The 20,780-nt window shown below is 50.5% G+C and overlaps 1 protein-coding gene across 6 annotated transcripts in view; it reads right to left on the reverse strand.

The window, feature by feature from the left end:
• PLXNA4 (plexin A4) overlaps positions 1–20,780 on the reverse strand; it is a 582,733-nt gene that overhangs the window by 87,010 nt on the left and 474,943 nt on the right. For 5 of the 6 annotated variants that reach the window (XM_077807901.1, XM_077807900.1, XM_077807903.1 and 2 more), the window contains 5 exons: positions 18,652–18,842; positions 11,403–11,554; positions 10,443–10,560; positions 4,944–5,080; positions 2,393–2,560 (listed from right to left, as the gene is read on the reverse strand). In XM_077807901.1, the coding sequence (XP_077664027.1) occupies positions 2,393–2,560; positions 4,944–5,080; positions 10,443–10,560; positions 11,403–11,554; positions 18,652–18,842 (766 nt within the window). Of the gene's footprint in view, positions 1–2,392; positions 2,561–3,010; positions 3,026–4,915; positions 5,081–10,442; positions 10,561–11,402; positions 11,555–18,651; positions 18,843–20,780 lie in introns of all 6 variants that reach the window. The other variant, XM_077807905.1, reaches the window with a different exon arrangement.

Here is a 20,780-nt window from a genome sequence, read left to right on the forward strand (position 1 = left end):
TCCATTAAGCGCAGAGAGTCCCATTTCACTTCACAACTCAGCTCATACTAACTAGCCCTCTTGTTGGCAGTTTCAGCAGAGAAACCCAGGAGCAAACAGGCCCTAGAGAGCAAACTCCCCTTTCACTTGTGGCCAGGGCATCGGCAGGGTGGAGGAAGCTGCCTGCGCTGTCACTTTCCTGTGAATAATGGAGGGATTCAGTGACCAGTACTGTCAATCCAGCGCCTTTCACCAGCAGTAAACTCGCTTTCACTGAGGAAGGGAGTAAAGCGCTTTCTCATTTCAGCGATAACCTGAACTCTGTGACTAACAACCCCCCAGAATGGAAAATCCAGACACTAAAGCCGCAAGCCCAATGTGGAAAGATTCAATCTGGTGAAATTGGTAAATTCCCCCACCGTAATTGAAGTCATTAATTGATTTGTGAAAACATCTTCTGGATGGGAGCTGAACCGGGGTATTTACGAGATGTGACCTAATCCCCGGATACTCCAATCACTCCAGGTTGACAGGGGAGCTGAGAGCTGTGATGGATGGATGAGAGGAGACTCATATTTCTTATATGGTATCATTTAAAGCAAATACTAGAGCATTTAATGACCAATTTCTCTCTTCACTGGGCCAGTCTCGCAGGCTTGTGACAGTATTTATCTAAGGCTTTGCTTCCTTCCATACTCAGGGCCAAATTCTCCTCTCAGCTACTCTTCTCAGTGCAACCTCGCTGGAGCAAATGGGGTTGCATCAGTGGAACTAAGGGAAAAATCTGGGCTTGGCATAGGTCAGGCCATTAGAATGTGGACTTGTTGGACAGGGGCCATGTTTTACTTTGTCTCTGTGCCTCACAATGGGGTTCTGGGGCTGCTGGGTGCTACGGAAAAACAAATATTAAAACAGTGACAACAGGGTATGGAGCAACTCGGAACTGAGTGACCAGTGTGGTGTGTACCTCTCTGTCCTGGAGGAAATTAGTGAGGGTTCCAATGGGTGTGAGGTTTGGTTAGGATGAGGGATCAGTAATAGGGAGGCATCTCCACGCTATCTGAACCTTCTGGATCTGCAGACATGGGGTGGAGATCTAACGAGAGATCCCGCCAGGCCATAAATAGCCTTCCCATGGAACTCCGGCACTTTCAATTTAGAAAGCAACTGGAGCAAGTGCAGGAAAGCAGTGGAAATTAAAGGGCTTGTCTCTGATGGGGTAACATGCACTAGGAGGGTGTGATTTCTAAAGTGCACCAATCTGCACTAATTGGCCTGTGTAGACACTGTTGGTGTGCACTGAAGATTCCCTAGTGTGATTTAACGGAGCACAGTTTCAAACAACGCAATGTTAAAGCACGCGAGGGAACCTTTAGTGCTCACTGGCAGGGTCTGAATGGACCAATTAATGTGCAACATATTTGTGCACTTGAGAAATCACACCCCTGTAGAACACATTACCCTACGGTGTAGAAAAGCCTCAAAAGGAAGTAATGTGACCCAAACTTGCTCAAACCTCATTCAGAAAGGAGTAGTTCAAGTTCTGGAGGGTTTTTATTTTGTCTGAATGGGTTCAGCCAAACCCAGACAAGATCATGAAATTCTCCACTGAGATCCTCTGGGAGATACATCAGTATGGGTCTAGCCAGCCACAGGGGAAAGTGGAAGAGTCTGCAACAGAAGAGAATCCAGTCCTTTTCCCCTACCACTTATGGGGAAAATCCTGGAGCTGGGAGACAATCCTGGAGTTGGGAGGCAAATTCCTGGATTTGGGGGTAGCGGGGGGGGTTGGCATAGAAGTGGAGGGTGAAACTCTCCTGTCCTCAGTACTTGGGCAAAAATCTCTAACCTCAGACACGAGACCCCCTTGTAATTAAAACAATTGCCTTGGTACTCCCAAGACATGCATTCGGCAAAGGCTCATGTGTGGATTTTGCTTCCTTAAGCAGGGAAGTTGTCCCCTGCTAGAGGAGTTGCAGAAGGCTTGTTAGACACGAGCATTGCACAAAGGCCCCTTGCGGCTCCTGGAAGGAACACAGCTACCATCTTAAGTCACCGGCGAACTCTGCCTAGTCAATGGAAGATCCTCCATGTGCATGTGCACACACAGACACAACACACAATGTGCTTTGAGAGCCACCCCACTGAAGAGCACTATATACAGTGTAAGGCATCGTCACCCGCGCTTAGTCCTGTGAGCACCCTCTGCTCCCATTAGGCTCTTTGGCCCTGATTCGGCAAAGCACATGCTTAGGCCCCACTGAAGTCAAGGTCACGTCACCTAAGTCCCACTGGAAAGTGCACGGCTGGACTGGGGTCTTAATCAGCAGGAGAAGCCCACATGCCTGGATCCAGCTGTGCAACAGAGAACAACGGGAGTCAGGGACAGAGGAAATGGTGGCTGTCTTCGTACCTGATGATGCTCCACTCTGGCTCAATCCTCAGGATGGTGGGGTCCTCCATGTACTCAAACTGCAACTCCTGATGTATTTTGGCTTTGTCCACCCTCACGGACACCTTCACCTTATCAAAGCCGTCATCCGAGGCTGTGGTGTTACAGACAATGTGCTTCGTGGACCTCCTGTGAGCGGAATGAAGCAAAAATCAACCAGGCATAAACAGTGTGAGCAGGACAATGTCACCATTAAAGGGCTCTGCCACCAACCCTGCTGTCCAGTCCCCATTCCGTGCTTTGTAACCAACCCATCCCTAACCTGGGGAACTCCCTGCTGTGGACTTTGTGGGAACAGAATAACACATGTACCTGAATGAAAATTAGCATCTACATTCATACTAGCTAGGATCACACTGCAAGGGCTCTCAGTGCTCAAGCCTCAGGGCATAAACAGAACCCTAGCTGGGGTCCAAGAGACCTTTCCGTCCAGGGACAGCCCTGCATGATTAAGAGCCTGATGAGTGTTTGATTTCTTCCTTCAAAGCATCAGCAGTGACCACTGTCATAAGAAAGGCCACGGGTTGGTTCTGCATCAGCTTTCTCATCTGTAATATGGGATGACACCACCCACTTCACAGGGGGACCGTTGGGCTCAGCTAACTAATGTTCACAGTGCATTTTGGGATCTGGGGACAGAAGGTGAAAATGCACTGAGAGGTATTTTATTGTAATTAGAGAGGAGCCGGAACCAAAACCCTAGTTTGTGGCAAACCCCGATTCAGGTCTGAATTTTGCAGCTGGCCTCTCCCTCTGTAATGGGTGGAGCAAAGATCCGAGGTCCTACTGCTTTTGATTTTCAGGAATTAGTGATCTGTGTCTCAGTCTCATCTCTAATTACAACCACAGGAGGATCAAACTGAGCTCATTGTTACCTGCATGCTTCACCTCTGCTCCCTTTCTATCCTCCAGCCTCCCCTCAGCCGTCCTCACACAGTGTCTGTCTACAGGCTCCACTACTCCTTGAACACTAACTGTTCTCTCTTCTTCAAGCAGCGCTGATGCACATGTGAACTCCTAAATCACGGGCTGTTACCACGTGACCATAAATTACAGACGTCAGGTCACCAGACGCCCATGAATGACTCATAGGGTTTGACTCATAGTGACAGCCCAGGAGACTGAAGCCTTGTAACCCCAGAAGAGATGCAGCATGGGCCATGGTAGCTGTGCAATTTCCCCCTCCATCACCTTGCCAATGTGCCTCAACCCTGCAATGGGAAGGCCTCCTTTGAGATGGGAGAGGCCTTCAGTCTCAAGCCCCACTTAGTGTTTGGCCTCTCTGGGAACCACTGGTTGCTAATTGCTACATTAGTGTTGATCACGGTGATGGTAGGTTTTGTGTTGTAGATGCCACTAAGACCTGAACTTGGACTCCTTTTCAGGTGGATTAATGAACATCCAGTAGAGGACACTGACTCTCGGTCACCACCTTCCTGGAGTGGAATCGAACTGCTGATCTAGAGCTGAAAAGTTCTGTGCCCTGGTCTCCAGCTGAGCCATCCATTTCACCGTCTTGCAAGATTATTTTTAGAGATGAGAGAGTTGTTTTAATACTTAGAATCAACTGGGTTTTTTTCCCCTGTTAAGGCAGGGATGTGGGATGGAATCTTTTGCACTGTACTCCCATACTGACTGGCAAAGCACGGGTCCCGCGGAGAACGGTCATGAAATATAACCAGGGACCATGGAAAATGTACATCAAATACTAATCAAAACAGTGAAATGAATCCTGTCTTCCCACCCAGGGACATGCACAGTAAGGATCCTCTAATGGACTGCAGAACAGAACTGACATACAACAAGAAATGTGCTTGTGTGTATATAAGAGAGAAACTATAATGGGCCAGCCTACTGTGATGTATATCTGTTTCACACCATTACTAACACGGTCCTCAGGGTGCTTAGGGAAGGGCTAGCCAGTCTTTGGTTTCGTGCTCCCTCCCTTTTGAGCTACGCTTTTCATGGATATTTTTACTTTTCATGTAAACTGTGCCTGAACGATTTGGGTACTTTGAGATGCCAGGGGGAGGGAGTGACAGTACTGCCCTGTCCAGCAGACACAGTCTCTCCACTTCCCCTAACAGCTCTGCCAATGCAGCTCAGACCTGACCAGCAACACTCCCTGCTATTCCAGTCAGAAGACTCCAAATGTCTCAGCCGTGTACCTCAACCCTCTGCAATACCCGCTGCTAGTCCAGTTGTCACCTATTCATGAGCTATGACCCCACCCCAATCATCTCAGCTTGTATGGTGATTAGGTGACGAGAACTAATATCCTATAGGGACCGGGATGAGACCCAATGAGCTCCCTTTCATTTCGGGAAGGTGCCGGAGCACTGTAACCACGTTCTACATGCTCAGCCCAGCACCAAGGACGGTGGACAGACAGAGGGGGCTATTTCATAGCCTGGTGCCAGAACATTCCCATCAGAAAACTGTGCCAGCCACATCTCTCCGTTCACGGCTCCCTGCCCCTGGCACGTACTGCAGGGAAGGATTACGTGCGCACCTGTAAAAGAGACAGGGCTGCCGCCCAAATGTCACCACAACGTTGCTGCCAGCATTCAGGTTGGTGCCTGTAATGGTCACCTGTGTGCCCCCCGACACTGGACCCCTCTTTGGCTTCAGGTCAGAGAGAGTCAGAGTCTGTGGAGAGAAAGGGTCACATTGAGAATGTATTGGGGGTATGTTTGCCGGTCGGTACCAGTAGGAATGGGGTGTCTTTAGTATTTGCCTTATTCTATTGGGCTGGTAAGCAACAGAGGCTATGAGCCTTGGCGATCATGATCCTATTGGTTTATCTTGTCTTGTCTCTTATCTTTTTCTCCCTGAAACTGGGTCAAATGTTCCAGCTGCTCATAAAGGTTCAATGATTTCAAAAGGGAGTTGCAGGCATGGAGTGACCACAGCAAAGGACCCCAGATCTCCCTTGCCCTTCAGAGAAAGCTCAGAAGTAACTTTGCTATGATACAGCCATGCCTCAGCAAGCCAAGCCATTCAGATCCTGCACTGACTGAATGGATCTGAAGTGGCACTGCACATGTGTTATACCGACCGCTTGAAGAATTCCGACAGAGTTTAACAGAGACAAAAACAATAGAGAAATTACTCTACAACCCTGTTTATGTTAATAGCAAATGAGCTCCTTTCTATAGGTTTTCAAAGCCAATGTATAGACTGTGACAGAGGATAACAACCCTGCTATGGAATTCTACTCTCTAGTCAATTACATAGGACTTTCCCATAAGGGAAAAAGGAAAGCGGGGGGGGTGGCCTTGGGCACAGGGGCTCTGAAGATCTGGGTTCAACACTTGGCTCTGTCATAGACTTGCTGTGTGATCCCTGAGTAAGTCACTGGATCTTTCTGTGCCTCAGTTACTCATGCGTTAAATGAGGGTAATAATACTACCTGTCTTATCTATTTAGATTATAAGATCTCCGGGGCAGGAACTATCTGGGACTGGGTATATCTACAATGCCTGGCATAACAAAGCATTGATCTGTATGTGCTACCCTAACACAACTAATAAAGGAAGGTGGTACTTCCAAATCATCATTTCATTTAGTTCATGCTCACTTTCTTTTTCTTTTTTGTTTTTGAGCTGCTCTTCAAAATACACCCAGATGCTGGACAAATGTATCTGAGAAGATTCCTTAACATCCAAGAGAAAATGAACCCCCTCCCCACCCCTCCAATCAAGATACAATAATCATACTCCAAAGGCACAGATTACACTGATACCAAAACACAGAGAGGAAGCATCCATTTTCAGGGAGAAATTTGAAGTTACAGTTTATTCTTTCATTAGCATTTTAATAGAAAAACTTTTCACTCACTCCCAAGTGAAAAGCTACTATCTGCATTTCAATGAAGATTTTTTTTTTCTTTTTAAGAATGATAGCACAAAAGCTTGAAGCTCTCCCCAGTTCCTCTGAATAAGCAGGTACCATACATTACCATATTCCTGAGCTTCGGAGACCATTGATAAAATTGTATAAAACCACCCAACACACGTACTGGTTCCCGCTTTCAGCTTTGCCCCCCCGCCCCCCCATCACTGGCTAATCATTTTGAAACCACACTGAAACACAACGGAAACTTTTCTGCTCCGCTTTCACTCCAAATTAAGTTAGCACTTAGAAAAGGGGCCGAACTGACAGCAGCCCGGGAGTCTGAAGTTTATCTACGCAGCAGGGTAAGCTCCCTGCTTTCCTGCTCTCATGGGATCATCCTTTGGTGAGATGGAGGTGCAATCACCATGTCCCACTGATTGATTCCTTAGCCTCTCACCCAAGACTGCCGGCCAGGGTGCAAATTAGTGCTCACTATGAGGGTGCTAGCTTTGATGCAATTTCCTGTCTAGTAGGATTTGGACTGAGAATCACCAACTCATTCCACAAAAGCCACTGAACAGCCATTGGATGTTGGCTACTTTTAATCACTAACAATCCCAGTGAAATTTGCCTCAGTGTCCTAAAGGTGACAGGCTCCATATCCCTGTCCCAATCTCCTGAGGCATCTTTCTCCTCCTCTGCTGAGTTTTATATGACACCTATCCAAATGACTTCACTAGCCTGCGTTCAATGGTCCTCAGCAAAACGGAATCCCAACCAAGATGCCCTGCTACAGCGGGTCACTGAGTTTTTGGAGGTATTATCGGAAGATTTATGACTCAGGGTATTTGCACGAAAAATCAGACTCCAGACTCTTTACCTTTTCCTTATTGGCAAAACGCAACAGAAAACGCAAGGAGGATTAGTGGAGCTGTAACAGGCTGATGTGGATGGAGATGGTGATAGAAGGGAGATGTCCAATCTGTTTTCCACAAACAGTGTGTATCATTCCATTGGTGCTTTCGTCCTCTCTTCCCTTTATTCCCTTCTTTTGATCCCCTGCTTCCCCACCCTGCCATTGGCGCAATCTGCACCTACTGATGCTGCCAGTCAGTGTGTCCTACTCCAGAGCCTCCCTTCTCTTCCTGCTACCTCCATGCCTGACCTGGGGCCATCTTTCTCCCAACCCCTCCTGCTCCCGTGGCAGCTTCCCCCCTGGATCACTCAGCATCGCTCTGCCCTTGCAGCTGCAAGTATGTCAAATCCCTCTGAAGCCTTGCAAGGCATGTCATGATGTGTATGTAATATACCCATCTCCCTGGGACTGGGGCTAAGCAGAGCCAGGACTACGACTTGCTGATGAGGGAGCGATGAACACGGAAGAAGGAATCAGATGGGTGGGCTAGAGAGCAGCGGTTTTCCCTATCTAACACAATGGTATGGAGGTATTCAGCAAAGAAAGCCCTGCTGACATTAGACTCAGGCACGGATGGAGGAACAGGCAGCCAAGAAGGCAACAGCCAACGGAAGAAGCTGTTGCAAATGGACACAGATGATCAAAACGGAACAGTAACTGCAGGAGTAGGAAAGGTAACAAGCTAAAGGGTAATGTCTTGGAAAGAGCCCTTCTGTCTGCCTGACGGGAACTCTCTGTCTAGGCACTTCTCTGTCCCCATTACCGTAGGTAGCTTTTGAATAGCACTGGGAGAGCTAGAGGTTAGCAAAACATCCCTAGCAGAATGTGAAAACGGTGGCTGTTTACATTTCCCTACCAATGCCCGTTCCAGTGAAAAATGATGCACAGGTTCATTCAAGCCTGGACCAGCCCCTCTGAGGTGAAACCAGCCCTCTTTGGGAATGAAGACAGCATCTCATTGAAAACACATCGAGATTGGCTGGCTTCATGTGTGCATATGCACAGACACAAAAAGGGCCGAGTAAGCCCAGCACACCCTAGCCAGGGGCCTTAGCAGGTTTCTTACCCAAGCAGTGCATGATGGAAGCAAGGGCAGACGGAGTGAGGGGGAGTTGACTGCACACAGACAGACAAAGGCACAGCAGGATTGATTTCCTTCTCACGTCAGTTTTATACCAGTGTCACTCCACTGACTTCAGTGGCATTACTCCTAATTTACACTGATGTAACCAAGAGCAGAGTCAGGCCCAGAGCCTCCTTGTTTGCCTCGCACACCTTATCGCAGGCTGACGCCCTGGGCAGGAAGTACAACAAATCCACTTGCTTGCTGCTACCCACCTTAAAACAGCAGCATAGCCTTGCCCTGTCCAGGTGGACACTCGAATACAAAGTTCACTCCAGATAAAACCCAAAGAATTTTGTTGTGGTGACAGCAGGAATCCTGCACATCCCCTTCTTCTGAGGCTCTTCATTGCAGAAATTAGGGATGGCAAAAGACCCCTGTCATGCTTGAACATATGGGCCCAGGACAATGGATAGAGGCACTCTCAGAGCTGAGATTATTAGAACTCAGGAGCTCCTGGCTCCCAGCCCTAGACTCTGACCACTTCTCTCTTGGCCAAAGAGAGTCAGACCAGTTCTTCCTGCATCGCCCCTGAGGTTCAACAGAGCCAGGTGTGCGTCTCCCCTTGGCTCAGGAGAGTCAGACCAGCTCTTCCCCCATCACCTCTCAGGCCCAGCAGAGCTAGACCATCTCCCTACACCAGGGGTGGGCAAACTTTTTGGCCTGAGGGCCACATTGGGGTTGCAAAACTGTATGGAGAGCTGGGTAGGGAAGGCTGTGCCTCCCCAAACAGCCTGCCCCCCCATCCGCCACCTCCCACTTCCCACCCCCTGACTGCCCCCCTCAGAACTCCCGACCCATCCAACCCCCCCTGCTACTTGTTCCCTGACTGACCCCACCCAGGACACCCCCACCCCATCCAACCTCCACTGCTCCCTGTCCCTGACTGCCCCAACCCCTATCCACACCCCCGCCCCCTGAGAGGTCCCCCGGGACACCCACTTCTTTCTACCCCCCCCATTCCCTGTCCCCTCACTGCCCCCCAGAACCTCCGCCCCATCCAACCACCCCCTGACAGGCCCCCTGGGACTCCCACACCTATCCAACCGCCCCCTGCTCCCTGCCCCCTCACTGCCTCCTGGGACTTCCCGGCCTCCTTACCATGCTGCTCAGAGCAGCATGTCTGGTAGTCGCGCCGCTCGGCTGGAACCAGACACGCTACCGAGCTGCCCTGCAGGAGTGCGCAGCCCCGCAGCCCAGAGTACTGCCCATGCGGCAGTGTGGCTGCGGGGGAGGGGCTGGGGGCTAGCCTCCCCGGCGGGGAGCTCACGGGCCGAGCAGGATGGTCCCGTGGGCCGGCTATGGCCTGCAGGACGTAGCTTGCCCACCTCTGCCCTACATGCTGCCCCTCAGGCCCAGGAGAGCTGGGCCAGCTCTTCCCCTCTCCCAACACCCCTCAGGCTCAGGGCTAATCACTAGTTCTCCTAAGGATTTCGTGGTAGGTGGGAGGAAGGCCTCACTGCATCAAAATAGTCTGAATACCAAGGTTCTTGTGTTTTAAGCCAGGCCCATCTATCTATTCCCTCCCCATCATCTCCAAGTGCTTGCTATGGTGCCTGGAACAGAAACAAGAGGGCAGCCATGATGAGATGAAGAATATTTGGGTTGGGATAGCAAAGCTTCTGAGGATGGCAGTTGCCTGGATCACACACTGAGTTCCCTGCAGGCAACAATCCTAGCCCATTCCTTATTGGTTCCCCAGTGTAGTCTCCATGGCTTCAGGGATGGGGTTTCCTCAGTTTTCTTTGGGAGACTGTTCTATAGTCCAATGTATCCCACCATTAGGATTTCTGGTTCATCAGCCTAAACTATGCTCCAGATCACAGCACTGCTTCCCCTAACGCATCCGGAAAGCACCAGGCACCATTTGCTACAGCTGTTGTGCCCTATAGGAACACAAGCCACTGGCATGTAGATTTCTAGCTGGAAGGAATGGTCATGCAGGCTGCATATAGGCCCTGCTGCGGAGGTGGAGGGGAAGGGGGAAGAAGGAGCACAGAAGAAGGTGAGAGAAAATGACAGACCGACTCCATTCCCATTCAAGATCAATGGAAAGACTTTAACTGATCTAAATGGCAGTTGGATGGGACCTTAGTTCCTTCTGATCCCAGGGAATGCTCTGTTATGGGGCTTACCATAAAGTAGTAGAGCTGGGAGGACCTGGCCATGAACTCAGGCTTACACTCGGCCACGCAGATCTCCACGAATCCGGCGTGCTGGCTGGGTTTGGCCTCTCCCATCTCACACACTATCCTGCATGGAAAGCATAAAGGAGAGGGCAAGGGGTTCGGGTCAGTTCACGCTGGCACAACAGACCTGTCTCTGCCAAGCCCGCAGCCCTGGGGACAGACCCTGTTCGCTCCCTGCTGCTTGCCAGCGCTGGACCCGAAGGAACCCCTGGGGAAAGCTGTTCGCTAATCAGGTGTGTCTCTGGACCCTTTGGCCAGATCCTCAGCAGGTGTAAGTCAGCAAAGCTCCACCGAAAGCCATAAAACTAGGATAATTTATACCCGCTGAGGATCTGGCCAGCTAGACTCTCCCCTCTCCTCTTACCAATCCATTTGCTAGCACTCACCTTTGGGATGGGCTGTGGGTTCCAATCCCACACCAGCTCTTGGTGGCCACTGCAGTGCAAACTCAGTTCTCAGCGCTTCTGTCCTGAAGATGGGACCTTAAGCCCAGCTCTCTTCTACCCATCGCTGGTGTCTGTCAACCCAGGTGGGGCACAGATCTCAGGAGTAGGGGACAATCCACATGCCCTTACTCAACAAAACCGGGGGGGGGGGGAGGGAGGCGTGGGAGCTCCTGGTAGGTTCCTGAACAGTGAAGACCCTAACAGACTCACTGCCACACCATAGTCTAACGCAGTGCTTTGGGAATGACTTTGTGATAGCTGGAGTAGGAGACGAGCTACGCATTACCCAACCTCCTCTTCCCGGTCTGTTTGTGCGGGGTTTATCTGCACAAAGAACATATTCAATTACTGGCTTTTTCCTGGCTTCCTGGGGGCTCTGACTCCTCCCGCGGAGCTAAGGGGGGCAGAAGAGGCTATTACTGATTACATTGTTTCACAATCCAGTACATGTGCGACTTACTGCTCTGCCGGGATGTATCCTTCCACCAGCGGTTTGCACTCCACTCCAGCCACTTTGACATGAGATGCAATGTCCCGGAACTCCAGTCCCAGATTCTCCCCCCGGATTGTCACTTTGGTTCCTCCTTCCCGAGGGCCCGTCACCGGGATGATCTGAAGAAAAAAGGCAAGAGGAAACAGATAAACACACCAGCATATCAAAGGCCACCAAGGCAGGAGGTATATCAGCCTCTCGTAGACTATCGTCGGCTCATGTCACCCTGAATGGCTCCCTCACAAATACATCCACGTTGTTGCATTTAGCTTCTGGTCCCAAACACATGGTTTCCAAAATTCCACCCCATGTGATACATCCTGTTGCTTCTCCTATGTGAGTAACACTGCACCATGCCAGCTCTGCATGTGGCCTATGAAGGGATACCTGGGAACAAGCCTATCTACTTGTGGGGGGATGGGACTTTTGCACTGAGGTTAAGCTCCAGGTTTTGAAAATGTCCATCAGCCGTAAAACTTCTTCAGTGGAACTTTCAGCACGGGAAGCCTCCATGCCTTCCCTCCCTTGCCCTCCAGGGCTGGAGGCAATCTAATCTTAGGGTTTATTTTGGACCTTAAAGGCCAAATCCAGGTTCCAGTGAAGCCAAAGGGGCCAGGAACCAACCACAAACGACCTGAATTCTGCCCTGTCTGCTAGTTATGGGGCCTAAATGGTTTGCCATATGAGATGATGAAGGAAAGGTGCTTCTCATGATGGTTCCAAAGGCCTTTGCTGCCCATTTAGATGATGCCCTGGGTGCCATCTGACAGCACTGGCATGGATCACCCCACAGTGTAATCATGGGGAGTGGGAATTCCCTGTTAGATGTTCTCACCTGTTTGCTGTTAGCACTGCCAGCTGGGAAGCCAGGCTGGCAGCTAGATTCTTGCATTGCAGTTTTCCAGGCAAAGATAGCCTAGATGCTGGCAGGAGCATCAGAGTGATGGACCCCATGATATCCTAGATGCTGGCAGGGCACCAGAATGACAGACCCCATGGGAGAGGATCAAGGACAGCAAAGGGATATGGTATTGGGGTTTGCAACCCATCTCCTACAGCTATAGGACTGCTCCGCTGACTCTCCGGTATCTGTCCCACCAAACCAGTTTCTACCAGCATGCAAAGAACAGGGACTGTATATAAGAGGGGAGATGGTGAGTTATATTCCCTAGGCCACGTACACATAGATAGCTGGCAACGGTAGGTGTGTAGCTGAGTTATAGCCCCAAAGGGTGCCAATCAGTAACAACTCATGGCCCAGATGCTACAGCTGCTAGCTAAACACATACAGGCAGCACAGGGAATAGAACGGACACTCTTCTGCTGCAAAAGCACACATCTCTACTCCGTGCAGCCCTTAGGGTTTAGAGCGTAAATGGGTGAGACACTGGCAAACCCCGAAGCAGATCTGACTGTACTCTATCCAGCACGGGGCAGCTGTTCTTGATCAGTTTAAGCTTCAGAAAGCTCGATTTTGCAGAAGCCTCTGTAACAGGCCCAGCCTGGTGGTGGAGAGATCCGCTCCACGGCAAGCATAGCTGGTTTCCCTTTTGACAGTACCAAAGGGTGTGGTACTGAATGTTGAAGGGACCCAGAAGGTTCACTCCTCTGCGCTGGTACTGATAACACTGAGTCCTGTAAAGCTGGTGATACTGGTACTGACAGCGAGAGAAGGTCCCTGGCAGCGGCAAATGCCTCTGGTGTGGTAGGCACTGAGACAGCATTGGTGCTGTGCGCTGCTGCAAATAGGGAACGCTCTTCTGGGACTGAACTTAACGGTGTGAACTTCTGCGGTATCGAGGCAGAGGAATGCTTTGGCTTAGATCACACTCCACTCTGATCCCCAGGCCTGGCTGTCTTCAGTGCCGGGGATCATCCCCTTTTGGGAGGCCATTTCTTATGCCTTTTTCTAGGCACTGGGAATAGCGATCGGTGCTGGGACTCCATCCAATAGGAGGAGCACTCCTTCCCGACGTCAAGGCACTCGGTGCTGAGTCTGACTGGCCTGGCTCAGATTAGGGGTCACAGTTGCACTTCCAGGGCTCATCCCTCACATCACTCCTGTGCTCATGAAAACTAGAGATGGGCCGGAAACAAAAGCTCAGATCCCAGCACCCCAGAAGCTTGGGGAGGTTGGGTCTGGGTGCAAACTTTGCCACGTTGCGCCCCTCTGGGATCAAACAGTAGGGTTTTCAAAAGCACTCCGCGTTGGTCTAACTCCACTCCCAACGATGTCAGAGGGAGTTTTACCAGCTGACTGCAGTGAAAGCCAGGTGAGGCCAACACAGAGCTTTAGAAAACCCCATTCACACTTGTGCAACTTTGGACACTTAAAGATGTAGGCCTGGCTCGCCATGAGTAATTAAACAGGGGGGAGGCCTCATTTCTTAGAAGACCGGATTAAGGAGGCTACCAGATCAGCAAGCTGAAAATGGAACATTTGTGCTATATGGAAACTAAAAGACAGAATGCCTGAGCAAGCTAAGAGAAGAGGGGAGACACCCCGGGAACGAATTACTAAGAGCAAGCTAACAAGGGGCAAGAGAAGTCAGGGGTGTAAAGATGAAGTAAAGAGTAAAGTCAAACATGGACAGCGCATGGACAGAGCACTCTCTGTACGGATTAGTTCCTGCAAAGTAACCTAGCCAATCCCAAAGCACGGGGAGCAATGTATAGTGAATGTAATGTGAGGTGTAAAGTTATATAAAGGAAGGGGGCTGCTGTGTAACTTTGGATGTGCAGTATGCCCTGTATCCAGGCCCTACGCTTGAGCCTGATCAACTCAAGTGTAGTTTGATTGTATGGCAATAAAGAAACCTCAGTGACGAGTTCAGAGTTGAGCTGAGCTCTTGGGAACTGAGTGGATAAGGTCTCGGAGAAAACTGAGTGGAGAAGATCTGAGAAGCCACCCCAACAAACTCCTGAGTGGATAAGGTCTCAGAGGCTACCCCAACAAAAGACTTGATCCAAAACCCATTGAAATTGATAGAAAGATTCCCAATGATTTCAATGGGCTTTGGATCAGGCCCTAAAACATGCTGCCCAGGTATTCACTCAGCTCCCTGTGGGGCAGTGTTCTAGCCTGCAGACCACACACACACACACACACAGAGACACAGGAGAGCGTGTTATTGCTTGAGTCTAGATTCAGAGAAAAGAGAGAAGAACTGGCCACACGTTTCCATCCTAGGGTCAAACAAATGGAACAAGGACTGTCAGTTTCAGTCTGGGGAGCACAGGAAAGGTGAATGAAAACTGCCAAAACCCCTGGGCATCGCCAAAGATACATCCAGCCAGGAGACCCCCCGTGTCACAATTTACACCTGCTGCTAACGACAGCCTAATGCTACAGCTCCCACTTGTCATTCTTAAAGAGCAATTTTATAGTCCTCTAATTTCATTGACTGGCAATATAAATGCAGGAGCCAGTAAATAACCAGGGAGCTTTTGTGTTGTTGTGTGTGTGTATTTTTAATTTTCATCCGCTCTACTCCTCGTGGATATTTTCTTGGCTCCCTGCCAGAACGAGAATGCTCTCATCAACTGCTCCAGACATACCATTAGCTGCAATATATATCCAGCCACTTGAGATTACTTCCATGCTAATGGCTAAGAAAAAGACTTTCCAAGAGCTACTTATGAGCATGCCAGACAATCAGAATATTTCATGAGCGAATAGAGCGATGATCTGAAGGAACTGTGGGGCTGTCGTGGCCTGGAGGAAATGCCATCAGAAACAGCAATACGCCTCCCTGCTGCATCTGAAGGATGGAGCATGGATGCTTTACCGCCTGTTGCACAAGCACAATAGGCCTAGGGGGGAAGCCTGGCGCAAAAAAGGGGGTTGATTCTCAGACCTGTCAACCGCAAGATATGGGCTTGATGGCAGGACTGTGGGGTGGAGTTCTCTGGTCTGTATTATGCAGTAAGTCAGAGTAGAGGATCGTAATAGTCCCGTCCAGCCTTAAAGTCTCTGGATCTATGAGAAAGTTCTGGACCCTTGGCGGGATCTGGAAAAAATAACTTTGGAACTAGTTTTCAACTCTCCCCCCACCCTTTAAGTTTCAAGTGCTCTGCGTGAAAGTTTTCAGAAGTAGCCACTAATTCTGGGTGCCCAGCTTGAGATGCATTGGCCTGGTGCTCTGAGCTGGCTGAAGACAATAAGAGCTGTGGGTGCCAGGACCTCTGAAAAATCAGGTACATGGAAATGCAAACACCCAGAATCACAGGGGTGCTTTGGAGAAGGCTGGGCTGTTTGTTTGGGATGGACGAGGATGTGCTGAACACAGAGAGAGGCTCCGCTCACGGAAGTTAGGACCCCAGTGGAACTATAAAGGATCAGGATTCCCACCAGGCTTTGTTCTCAGGAGACTTCCAGCCCTAGACCACACATTCAGACAGACTTTGGCTATGGAGTCTGTACCTTTGGATTCTGAACAGAACGGGCAGAACCTTTGGAGATTTGCCTATCACCAGCTGAGATCCCTGGACCCTGAGAAAAGACACCCGCTGGCAAACCCTACCTTTTTTTATTTGCAAAATAACGCATTAGCCATGGTGCGGACTGGCTCACCCCAGTCCTTTTTCACCCCAACAGGCCAGATTGCCTACTTCGTCCTGCTTTGACCCAGGCGTAGAACCTTTGTCCTCCGGGGGCTGTCCTTCGTCCTCCCTCGACCCTGCAGAAACTGCTGCCCGCATACCATCCCCGAAACCCAAGAAGAATGCTCATGTAAATGTTCTTTGGAGCTGGAGACAGTGACTAGTCTGGGGGAGGGGGAAGGTCTTCTCCTTGATGGACGGGTCTCCACGGATCTCCCAGTAGCTGCAGATTTAGGGGGTCAGTTATCTAGGAAGGAGAGCCAAGCCCTTCCCCAGTGGACAGTTTGGTAGACCTCTGGGAATACCCCCTGCTTGTGTTCTGGGCCACCTAGCAGATGATATGGGACTGTATATTCAAGGATCAGTTCATCTCCCACTGCCACCCAGCCACGTCTGGGGTGGAAGGGGCAGCAGCACCACACCAGGGTTCATTTTTAACCCTTGCATTGCTGCAAACAGCTGGGCAGGCACCAAGCACCAAGCATAGCACGGGGTCACAGGCGCTTTTGTTTTTTCTGGTGGGTGCCCCGCTCTCCCTCTGCTTCTCCCGCCCTTTGCTCCGCCCCTTCTGCCAATGCCCCGCCCTCGTTCTGCCTCTCCCGCCCCTTGTTCTGCCCCCTCCACCGAGGCTCCCTGCCCGTCTGTCACTCTCCACCAGCCACCGAACAGCTGATCGGTGGGGCCCAGTGGAACAGCCGTGACGGGCGTGTGCTGAGCACCCCCTATTTTTTTCCCATGGGGGCTTGAGCCCCGGAGCCCCCAGGGAGTCGGCGCCTATGCACTGGATTCTCAGTGGGGCAGTCGTGTTCTTTTATCAGGTCCTGACTCCCAACGGTGCTGTTTCTCATCTGTCTCTCTCCCACTCAGACGTCTCCATCTCTCTAGTCATAACACCTCCCTATGCACTTCTGGATGAGTTACTCCAGATCTTACATCCCTAGCACCAGCAGGGAGGAGAGGAATCTCTCTATCTACCTAGAGAATTATATGGCCCCCATCATTAGTGTTGAGATCTGTCTTAACAACCTGGTGACTATGATGGCTCTCATCACCATGGTATCTGAGCACCTCCCAGGAGATAATAACCAAATCCACACAAGACAGAGATCTCGTTTTCCTCTCTCCTACCCCACTTTGTCTCCCCCTGAATTTCCCTCTCTAGTTTTCTTCTCTCTCCTCCCATCTCTCCTACTGCCCCTCTCACTTTCTTTCTCCCTTCACCTCTTTCTCCTTGAACAATGCAGATGGTAGGAAAGCTCACAGAAAAGCACCCCATGTTTCATTGAGGAGGCATTCCTCCTGACAGCAGCCTTGTTCTCCCTTTGCCAGTGACTGACACACCTCCGAGTTCTCTTGTTCTGGCCAGACCTGTGTACTCTGGGAGGTTTTTTTTCCCATCTCATTCCTCTGAAGTATCAGGGATGGTGGCAGCAGGAGATGGGATGGGGTGCGCCAGGGCTCTGAGGTGGCACCAAGCATACTCTCTTGTTTGGCTGGGCTGGTTCTTGCTCACATGCTCAGGGTCACCACATGTGGGGTCATGAAGGAATTTTCCCCCAGAGCAGATTGGCAGTGAGCTTGGGGATCTTTCCCCTTCCCCTACAACATGTGGGTGTGGGTCACTTGCCAGGATTCTCTGGGTATATCTCACTTAAACATTTCTTGAGCACTGGTTTTTTCTCAGTCCTTCCTATGCACTGCCTGTGGCATTGAGAACAGTCTAGTCTCTTGTGGGCCGTGACACTTCGGTCTCATTTGATTGTTGGGTTTCGTGTGCGAGTGCTGGGTGGTGGCGGTGGCCTGTGGCATACAGGAGGTCAGGCTGGATGAGCTGGTGGTCATAGAAGCATAGAATCGTAGGGCTGGGAGGGACCTCGAGAAGTCTTCTAATCCAGTCCCCTGCATTCATGGCAGGACAAAGTATTATCTAGATCATCCCTGGCAGGTGTTTGTCTAACCTGCTCTTAAAAATCTCCAGCCATGGAGATTCCATCCATCTGGCCTTAAACTACACAATTCTGTAATTATCCCACTCATGTGAAGGCCTGAATGCTGGAAGGCCCGTGTTCTCCAGGGCCATGGTGCCTCTGACGGGGCTTCCCACCCATAAACAATCAGGTGGTGTAAATGGGTGTCATTCTGTTGAAGTCAATGGAGTCCTGCCGGTTTACACCAGCTGGGCCTCAGATCTTAGCATAATCTAGGCAGTGGCTCTGTCTGCTTTGTGCAGCTGGTGTCAAGAAGCATTAGTGGCAGCCCGCACTCTCACTTCACTTCACACCCACAAAGTGCTCCGGAGACTGTGAAGTTGGCAGGATGCCCTGGATCAGAGCAGGGATTCAGCAGCCAGTTCTGGGGCAGGGGGGACTGTGTCATCCCGGCTGGGCTGCTGACAGGGAAGGCACCAGGGGCTCCTCCTTGAGACATGTCGAGACTGACCTCCCATCGCGAAAGGTAGTGGGGACTCTGCTTGAACTGACAGAGCTTAGCCCTGGCGCAGTTCCAACACTGAGCCAGAGACAAAGCAGAGAAATCAACCAACACAAGAGAGATGGGCTCTTCAAGCTGGTGACCTGACACTAACGAGCCCAGGAGCATGCGGAGAACAACTTACGTCGGTGATCCGGGGATTGGTGCATTTGCCCTTGGTCCCGGACAGTTCCAGCCACTGGTTCTCCTGGACGGGGCAGTGGTGCTTCAGCGTGCACTGGTTCTGTCCCTCGCACCAGCCGCACTCGAAGTCTGGGTCGGCTTTCAGGCACAGGCCGCAGCTGTCCCGCATGGCCCCACACTTGTACAGGTGCACTGTAGGGACAGCAAAGGAGAGATCCTGAGGGGTGTACACACCACGGAGGGAGGGGGAGTCTGGACGGAGGGATGAGAGCATAACTAGGAGCAGTGGATGGGAAATGAACATAGGGAAACATAGGCTAAATAGAAGTTATTCTGTATGCTAAATCCAATACCATATTAGATGGGGGGGAGAGTCTCCCAAGGGGAACAAAGAATGGAAGCTCAGTTGCTAGTCCTAGGTTGGGCAAAGAGCAGGAATCTCACAAAATTTAGGTGCATCAGAGCCAGGAGGAAGAATGCTCTAGTGGTCAAGGCACTGGCTGGGGAATCAGGAGACATAGGCTCAGTTCCCACCTCTGCCACCAACGCCCTGTGGACCTTTGGCAAGTTACTTAGTCTGTCTCAGTCTTAATTCTCCATCTGTAAAATGGGGATAATAATCCAGCTTCTATCCCACTTTTTATCTGTCTTGTCTATTTGGATTGTGCCCCTTTGGGGGCAGGGGCTGTCTCCATGTGTATGCACAGGCAATGGGGATCTTCGCTGGGGCCTCTAGGTGCTATCATAGTACAAATAAATAAATAATGTTAATTAATAACAACAGATGCAGAATTTCTGAATTTGGTTTGAATCCAGAATTGAAAATGAGCATTCCCCCTCCTTCCTCCACCTCAGGAAATGTGGGAGTTGAGGGACTAACTTTGGTTCCTCTCTAATACAAATGCCATCTTTGATTTTTGGTATAATAATATGATATTATGAGGACGTGAAAGCATTTTCCATATTGCAACTAACTAGCCTTGATAACTAAAGCTACACAGAGAACTGATTTTTTGGTTCACTGGCAATTCAGGGGCTGGGGGGGGAATTAAAAATGGTTTTGTGTCAAACCCAAAAGGCATCTCCAACGCGATCTGTAAGAATCCCTCACTAACCCCAGACCACGGTCCATTCTCAGCAGAGCCTGCCCATGGAATGGAGTAGTAGGGTGGTTTGGTGACAGGCCTCAGATCTCAGCATAATCTAGGCACTGGCTCTGTCTGTGCCCATCTGGGACTTGGCTGGGCCAATCAAACCCCATGATCATTGGTGACTTCAGCCAAAATCTGGACTCCCATCTCCAGAGAGGAAAGGCCAGTGTTTAACAACCACATTGCATTACTGAGTGCACTGGCCTAATGGAGTTTGTCGTGGGCCCCCTGGGGTGGGATTGGCTCTCATTCTCGGAGTCACAGTCAGTCTGTCTGTCTGTTAGACTTCACCCAATGAGCCTATGGGCTATGCTAAATGTGTTGAGTCGCGTCTCATGGAAACCAGATAATCCAGTGACGCTGAGCAGAGAGCATCCTCACAGGGTGGTATGATTTGTACAGCATCTAGCGCATGCTGAGCATGGCTTACGCAGGTCCTTGTCACTCGGAGCTTGTAGTCTCCATATGGGACAGTCTGTGGCAAGCCCTTTTGCTCTCTGCAGACGGCAGCACGGTCCCAGGCTCACAGCAAGCTGTGGCAGGGGAAGTGCTTTTAGAACAGCTGATGAGAAGGGCTGGGTTTTTCCCACTGAAAATTACACTGTTAACTCAGCCATTCGTGTGCCAGTGATGGAAAACCCCTTTGATGCCCCCCACACAGTCAATAGCCATTCATGCCCATTACACTCCATGCCACTGACTTTCAAAAGACAGCAAGTCAAGAGAAGGGACAGGGTGGCTTAGGGGATCAGTAATAGGCTTCGGGGCCTTTTGCCTCTAGTCTGAGGATTCAAACCCAGTCTAGGTCGGTGGTGACCAACAATGGTGACTATCTGACAGCTGCTCTGGGGCCACTAGGCTAGAGGTCTCAGTCCGAGAGATAGTAGACAGCTGTGGACATCACAGATGGCCTTCCCTCCTAGCAGCGTCATCAGAGAGGCCCTGGACGGAGTGGACAACGGACTCCCTTCTCATCCCT

This window comes from Eretmochelys imbricata, chromosome 1 (genome assembly GCF_965152235.1).
Source record: "Eretmochelys imbricata isolate rEreImb1 chromosome 1, rEreImb1.hap1, whole genome shotgun sequence".
NCBI classification, from domain to species: Eukaryota; Metazoa; Chordata; order Testudines; family Cheloniidae; genus Eretmochelys; species Eretmochelys imbricata.